This window comes from Panthera pardus, unplaced genomic scaffold (genome assembly GCF_024362965.1).
Source record: "Panthera pardus isolate Hobbes unplaced genomic scaffold, ASM2436296v1 HiC_scaffold_8, whole genome shotgun sequence".
Taxonomy (NCBI): domain Eukaryota; kingdom Metazoa; phylum Chordata; class Mammalia; order Carnivora; family Felidae; genus Panthera; species Panthera pardus.
The window spans coordinates 116,734,317-116,742,390 of NW_026527013.1; the positions used below are offsets into that span (position 1 = coordinate 116,734,317).

Here is an 8,074-nt window from a genome sequence, read left to right on the forward strand (position 1 = left end):
GATGCAATGGAAAAAAATGGGTGTATAAAAACATAATTTGTAAGTGATTTGTTATTCTGGTTCATATGTCAACCATATTACTCTCTTAAATTATTTAAATTTCATAATAATATTTGTCAGGTTACTCTTCTATTTAATTTTTTACTTCATTGTGGCTGTGTCCATGATATTTACATAAGATAGTGGTATAGCTTCAGCCTCCCCCTGCCCACCCACCCCCTTTCTCCCCATTACCAGAGGCTTAAGTATTTGCAATGTTCTTTTTATTTAGACAAAAATTATTTCATTTTTACATACAATATTATTTAAATTTTTTAAAATAACTTTTAAGATACCAGCTCTAGTGACAAGGAAAAATTGTTGTCAGTGATAACCCATCAAAAGAGTACCGTGACTCTTCCTTCATTGTTGTCGTCACTGTAGAGTTGTTTACAGATTACAGGCCACAGCTTTATATCATCTTTAGGGACAAGCTCCGAATCTCTTATTTTTCTTGTTTCAGTTCTGTATCGTCTATTTTCTTGAATCCCAGTCTCCTAAAATGTAAGCAGTACAACATGTTCTCATCCATCATAGCAATAGCATAAGTGCATATAAAAATACAAGCCATGGTCCTAACTGCTTAATTATACTTGAGTTGAATTGTGTTGCACTTCAAATGAGTGACATGTTGATGAGATCCTGAATTTGTAATGGGTACTCGGATTTACCAGCTTACCCTGGAATCACTTCTCTCCCTCCACACTGCCCCACTCGCAACATCTGGTTAGTTGCCAAATTCTACCCCTGTATATCTCAGGACCTCAGCAGAAATGTCAGTAGTTCTCCTTTTCTTTTTTAATGTTTACTTATTTTTGAAAGAGACAGAGAGAGAGAGAGAGAGCATAAACAGGAGAGGGACAGAGAGGGAGACACAGAATCCAAAGCAGACTCCAGGCTCCGAGCTGTCAGCAGAGAGCCCGACGCGGGGCTGGAACTCAGGAACAGCGAGATCATGACCTGAGCCAAAGTTGGACACTTAACCCACTGAGCCACCCAGGTGCCCCATCCCTTTCTTAATGAATAACATCCAAAGTCCTTTACTTGGCCCTGAGTTTGCACTGTCAGCTCTTAGCCCAACCTTGTCTCCTTCTTTCCTCTTTTCTTTGCACCCTTGCTTCTCTCACCAAACTGAACCTTAGCTGTGCGGGGCTCACCCTTGCTTTAGTACCATTGTTCACACTTCTCTTTTTGCCTGAAAGTATCTTCTCTTTTCCCACCTGTCTCTGAAGGTTCAAAACAGAGCCACCTTTCAAAGTCTAACTGGTGAAACTTTCCCAGAGTGCTATGTGTAGGAATACTCCCAGCACCGCACCCCCACCCCCACCCCCACCCCCGCCGGGCACAGTCTGTTGTGCCATGCTGTGGACAAAAAGCATGGAATTTATGGACCCCAAATTCTAGTAAAGGAGAAAATATGTCAGATGGCAATAAGAGCCACATAAAAAATAAACTAGGAATGTTCTGAAAAGGTCTCACTTATAAGGTGTCAGAGCTTGCTACCTGACTTTCTACAGGCCTTAAAGTTTCATGTTCTACTCTATATAAATTTTTTTTTTTGTTTTTATATATACTCTCTACTAGAAAATAAGAGGGACACCTGGGTAGCTCAGTTGGTTAAGTGTGTGACTTCGGCTCAGGTCACAATCTCCCGGTTTGTGGGTTCAAGCAGGGCTCTATGCTGACAGCTCAGAGCCTGGAGCCTGCTTCAGATTCTGCGTCTCCCTCTCCCTCTGCCCCTCCCCAACTCCTGCTCTGTCTCTCTCAAAAATAAATAAACAATAAAAAAAATAAAAAAGGAATAAGAGGTAGCTTGTCTATTAATTTTATGAAACTCTTGCTTTTTGATTTGTGCATAGTAGATACTTCATAAATACTTATTAATACAATGATAGTAATAGCACTCATTTATAAAATGAGATCAAGAAAAAGAAAAAAAAATTGATTTAAAGTTGATGAAGAAAATCTTCTGAATTTGAGACCTGGTGTATTGAAATGGCATCCTGTGTACTTGCAGACAGTTCCCTCATATGGGATCTTTTACATTAGAGAGATTAAATGTTGGACAGTATGTCATAGGCTTAAATTCCCAATCCCGTCATCAGGATTTTCCTACTCAGTATGTGGCTATAGAATGATGAGACTGATGCCCACGTGTGGCTTAGGGGAAACCACCTCATTACTTTATACCTGTGGTCATGTTCTCAGTTCAGGTATTCATTTCCCTGTCTCTTTACCTTTTCCCTTCTAAGAAACTTAACTTTCTTAGAAACTTTTGAAAAGAGGTAATCCTTTTTAATGTTTCCGGACCAGCTATATATAACTGCCCATTCATTTTAACTGGTTTTCAGGTATTTACCATGGGTGTTTTTGATCAGGATTCTGGATTTCTCGGGGCTGGCAGTTCATGGAGTAGAGTAACTCACTGGCAGATGGTAAAAGCATGGATTGTTGGAGCAAATCACTCCGTGTCTTGGCGATGCTTTTGGCCGTTGTTCTCCCAAACCTTTGGGGCAGATTAGGAACATGTCTTGAGATACTTTCCTTTATATTTCTTCCAAATCTCAGGGGCAGGTTGGCCATTGCCCCAGTGCTTCTTTCGTCTTCCATGGTCCTCCCAAATCTCAATGGCAAATTGGCAGCTGAGTGTGGCATTTTGTTGACTGTGGGTGCACTCATCTTAATGACAGTTTTTGGACCCCAGTCTTGGAGCTCTTCAAAACTGAGACTTCTTTCCTTTTCTCCCTCAGGGTCTCCTTTAGGCTATGATTAGAAAAGAATATTAAAATAAGTTATTGTTTCAGGTAGTAGGTATAAACCCCAAATTAACTTAAGTCCAGACTTTGGTTTGCAGAATTGTTAAAGCTATAAACAAAGTTTGTGTTAATGTGCAGAATTTTTAAATAAAGCGTTCGCATTAGGCTTCTTAAAGCAATCTAGTTTCTCTGTCCCTGGACTATTGTAAGGCACCCATAAAATATTAATAAAAAACATATAGTGAATACAGCAATGTGTTTGAGCAGCAGGAACATAATAAAGTATTGAAATGAGGCAAAAGTTTATTTTGCTGAAGTTATTCTCTTTCAGCTTTTGATTCATGCCATTTATGAAATAGTTCATATATTTTTATATTTTGATTTTAGAGAAACCTTACACGGCCTCTTTATGTCTCTTGCTTCTCCTCTTTTTAAATGACAAAGTGGTGGATAAATGCAATGAGAGATGCTAGCTAGGTTTTGGGGTATAGCTAGAGGAGGCTCCACTGAATTTCTTTCTTACCTGCTCACATTCAGAGCTCCACTCTAAAAGCATTGCTCAAGAAACCGATTGCATTTTTATTAGTATATAAGTTACACTTTTATTAAAGCAGTGATTGGTTTGTGGGTCACTGCACCACTACTCTACCAACTTTAAAGGAACCACTTAAGGGGTGCCTGGGTGGCACAGTCATAGTCTCACCATTTGTGAGTTCGAGCCCTGTGGCAGGCTCTGGGCTGAAGCTCAGAGCCTGGAGCCTGCTTCAGATTCTGTGTCTCCTTCTCTCTCTGCTCCTCCCCCACTTACACCCTGTCTCTCTCTGTCTCTCTCAAAACTAAATAAATATTAAAAAAAAATTAAAAGAACCACTTAAAATACAACAAATATTTAATTAAATTTAGCTTTCCCATGAAAATTTGTCCCTAAGAAGATTAAAAATTGCTTTTTAATGTTTATTTAGTTCAGAAAGGGTGGGAAAGGGGCAGAGAGGGAGGGAGACAGAATCTGAAGCAGGCTCCAGGCACTGGCTGTCAGCACAGAGGCTGACAAGGGGCTCATGACCTGAGCCGAAGTCAGACACTTGACCGACTGAACCACCCACGTGCCCCCTTAAGATTTTTAAATGATCGTTTTTCTGATTGTAAAAAGTAATATGTACTCATTTCAGCAAGTTTGGAAAATGTATAAAAGCATAAAGAAGAAAATAAAAATAACTTGCAATTCCACCATCTAGGGATAGATATTTTACTTAGATGTAGATTTACCATAAACTTATCAGCTCATAATTGCTAGGTAGAAAATACAACCCTTGTATTTTTTTAGTTTATAGTTGAAGACCATTCAAATGTTCAGCTGAAGCATATCCAGATCTTATATCAGCAATTATTTATTACAACTGTGTACTTCTGAGTCCGTTGAAAATTCCTAATGCACCTTTATACTTGTTACATATCATACCCTGTACATAAATTGTCATTAGAGAGGCCAGGCTGTTTGCTGTTGTGTTAAAAAATACAAACTATATCAATGCACTGTCATGGGAAGCCTGCAGTTTGACAAACAACAAAGCACAAACTAACTTATTCCTTACTCTTTACAAAATACAAAAAGGCATCAGATTTAGGACATATATATAGTTAATGCTAGTCATGTTAGATGGAGTTAAAAAACTTACCTCAGAATATTTGTCATAATTTTCTTTGCTGTGAAAACTGGACATCATTAATTCATCTGTACAAAAGATGCTTGATGTTAACAAGCTTGAAGTGGCTAAAGTCAATAAAATAAAGCATTTTGATGAAATAACTTTCATTTTGTTCAGAATCTAGAATTAAGTTTCTATGTGCAGCCTGATGTCTGCAAGATGGGGAATCGTGGTCTTTTTATACTGTCTAAAAACAAAGGAAAGATTGATTTAACAGTGAAACCAATCCCACATGTTTTAAGTACTAATATTAATTAGAGTGTTTAACTAAACTATGTATTTAAGGAATGTGGGTAATTCATTCTGGAAAAGACAGCTATGTTCCTGTTTGCAAATTCATTAACTTTGAAAATAATTTTCCTCATTATGAAGGAGTTTCTAATTAGATAAGTTTGGGGCCATGGTAATTAAGAGTCCGAACAAACAGAATGCTTCATTTCTCTGAGCTCAAATAAAAAATATTTTGGTGTTTGCGTCAATTCTTCAGAAGGAAAAAAAATAGTATTCAATACATGCGAGCTATCTTAAACAAAAAAAAAAACATTTTTTTTTTTACTCACACAAAAGAGTTAGGCATAGTAATTTCAAAATGTCAAAGAAAATTAAGAATGTAAAAAGAATTCTAAGTCACATAATACCCAAATAAATGCCATTAATTAACTTTTTGTAAAATGCTGTTTGGTTATGAAAAAGCTTCAGGAGTAAATGTCAGCTGCGACGTGAAAGGTGGGCATCAGACCATGTGCTAGGCGTTTTGACAAACTGGCTGTCTCAGGAGAAGCTGGAGGCAGTTCCAGGCCTTTTGTATTTGCCCTGTGGGCCTTATTTGGCAAAACCGTATAAATCACTGGGATTTTATTTCTGTGGTGCTGCTGCACCCTACCTTCCTCCTCAGAGCCCTTAAGAACCCTAGCAGAGGTTTGGTAAGTCACACACATGCTAATTTTGTTGGTCCCCTGGCCCATATTATTTAGGTAATCTCGCATTGCCACAGGCATACTGACATCATGGCATAAGAAAAGAATTTATAGAAATAAATGGCTATTTACTGAAATGCCAAAGCGAGTCTCTTTTGGAGCAGATGACTGGTATTCTTAAACAGCTGTCTTATCATGAGACTACCTAGGTTCTAGAGAAATCATTATTTATTCCCATCTGCCCATTCAGCCCTCTCAGGGAAAAAAAGACCTTATAGTGATTGATTTTTAGCTACTTCTAGATACAGACACTTAGAGGTGAATTCACAAAAGAGCAAATTATAAAATCACATCTTTTTGTGTCATGGATTGTACCATCTTGAGCCTCTTCCACAACCTACATGATTTGAGGTTTGCGATGGGCAGAAGTGAAGACCTTTCTCTATATTATAGATCTCCAGAATAAATTAGGAAGACAATGGTTAAACTCTTGAGTACCCCAAGGTCACACTTGCCTGCAGCTTCTCTTAAAGGCAGTTGACATCATTGGCCTCATTTGTTTTAGTCTGTGCTAGCCAAGAAGCCCCACAGTAGGAGGCAATTAATTCAATTCATAGTCTAGGGTTAATTTTGTAACACTGTTATTGGATTATTTGGGTTTAATTTCCCTGAGGATTTAATGCATTTCTCTTTCAAATTGTTCCTTTGCAAACTGCTGATGGAACTTCCTTTTTTTGTGGTCAGTAGATCCAAACTTTTGAGAAATGGGTGACGCAAGGAGCAAGTTATGTTGGCCGAGTTCACACCCTGGAAAAAGTGGAAACGGTCCACCTGGGTCTCTTTCAAAGTACGTTCTGTTACCTGGTTGTTTGAAATGTTAGCAGTGCATCCATTTTCAGTACTGCTACTTGAGGTTTTGACACATCTATTAGAGTTTTTCTGATTGCAGTCAGCATCTAGAGTAGCCGATATGACTAATTACTCCCCTGTCTCCACCAGGTTCAAACTTCCAAGTTTGGAGTATAATGAGAATTATCTTATTAATATAGGGCTTGGCACTTTTTCAGCCGTATTTTCAGTTAGCTTCGAAAATGTTGCTATAAAACAACATGACCTAACATACACAGTATGAAATCATCATAAATCTTTTGATGAAATGTGCTGCCACATACATAGTATATTTAGGGATTCTTGCTGAGACATGAGCATAAAAAAATGAAAAAAAATCTATCTCCCGGACACGTGGCATTTACATACATGCTTCACTAAGATTTTAGGAACCTGAAATCAACTCACTTCTAAGCCTCTGTCTCCAGCTTGAACACTTCTGAGCTTTAGACCCCCCACATCCTTGGCTTCCGACCACACAGTGCTGTTGGGATGCCCCACAGGCATCTTAAGTGCTGTATGTCCAAAGTGGAATTTATCTTTTTCATACCGGTCTCTCCTCCTATGTTTCCCATTTCAATGAACAGTATTCTTTCTGTCAGGGTCCAATCAGGAGATAGAAAATACATAGTAATTTGAACAATAGTTTGATTAATATAAAGCATTATTAATTATAAAGGGGATTAACTATAAAGGGGTAAAGAATACACTAGAGCCAAGGGAGAGTATCCAAGGAAAGGGCAAGCTGATTGGGATTCAGACCATATTGGAGAAAGTAAGGATGGCAGAGAAGTTTGCTGGGTCACCCCAGGCCAGAGCCTGTCTACACTCACAAGTGGGAGATACTCTTCCAGGGTGCAGATGGGCCAAGGCTGGGAAGGCAACTTCTGGGATATCTCTGAGACTCACTAGGAATCAACTCCACGGGGATGAGTGCTACCAGATGTCCTGAACATGCACCACGGGCAGCCATGTGTAGGAACAAAAAGAAGCAAATGGAAACCCATTTGAGCCAGAAAGGGAAATCCCTTCCTCCCATAGTACCCTTCTAATGCCTTTTACTAACAAAGCCTAAAATTATTATAGCCCCAAAAGATAAATGCTTACTGGGTCCATCTCTATTATCTCAGAGCGTGAAATGCGGAGTGGATTTGGAGCTGAAAGGCAATAAATAGATAACTGGCTCAGTCATCCACCCATAGGACCACTCCTAAATCCTTTGTGAGAACCATGACTATTTCCTCCCCGTTCCTCCCTCATCCCATTCTATAGTTAATGAACAACTGTTTCTAGTTTTGAGCTTTATACTCAGTAATAATAGATAGTATTTTCTTGAGCACTTACCACATGCCAAGAACTGTCCTAAGTACTTTGTGAATTAACTTGTTTGTCTTCCACAATAATCTCATAAGTATTTACTATTATCATTATTCGTACTTTTCAGAAAGGAGGACTAAGGTGCAGAAGGGTGAAATAATTTTCTCTGTACATGGCAGGGCTGGGATTTGAACCCAAGCATTCCGAACACGTTCTCACTCTGCCACTCCACCCAGTCAAGCCTGGTCTTTTCTAGCTTCTAATTAATCTGTTCACCTCTCTCCATCCCCATTGCCATTACTCAGTTCACCATTTTCTCTTATCCCGATTCAATTCCTTGAACCTAATCAATGAAAATAATCCCCACCTTATCAATTCCATCAAACATCTCTTAATTGGAAGCATTTTTTCAGGATACCTAATTTCCTATAATATCTCCCCAACAACTGTC

General features: G+C 38.7%; 1 protein-coding gene across 1 annotated transcript; it reads right to left on the reverse strand.

Moving 5' to 3' along the window:
* Positions 1 to 2,394: 2,394 nt before the first annotated feature.
* NPVF (neuropeptide VF precursor) lies at positions 2,395 to 4,616 on the reverse strand. Its single transcript, XM_053896733.1, has 2 exons — positions 4,472 to 4,616; positions 2,395 to 2,802 (listed from the first exon to the last, which is right to left on the reverse strand). Exons 1-2 carry the CDS (start codon positions 4,607 to 4,609, stop codon positions 2,395 to 2,397), a joined length of 546 nt encoding a protein of 181 aa, XP_053752708.1. The 5' UTR covers positions 4,610 to 4,616.
* Positions 4,617 to 8,074: the final 3,458 nt, after the last annotated feature.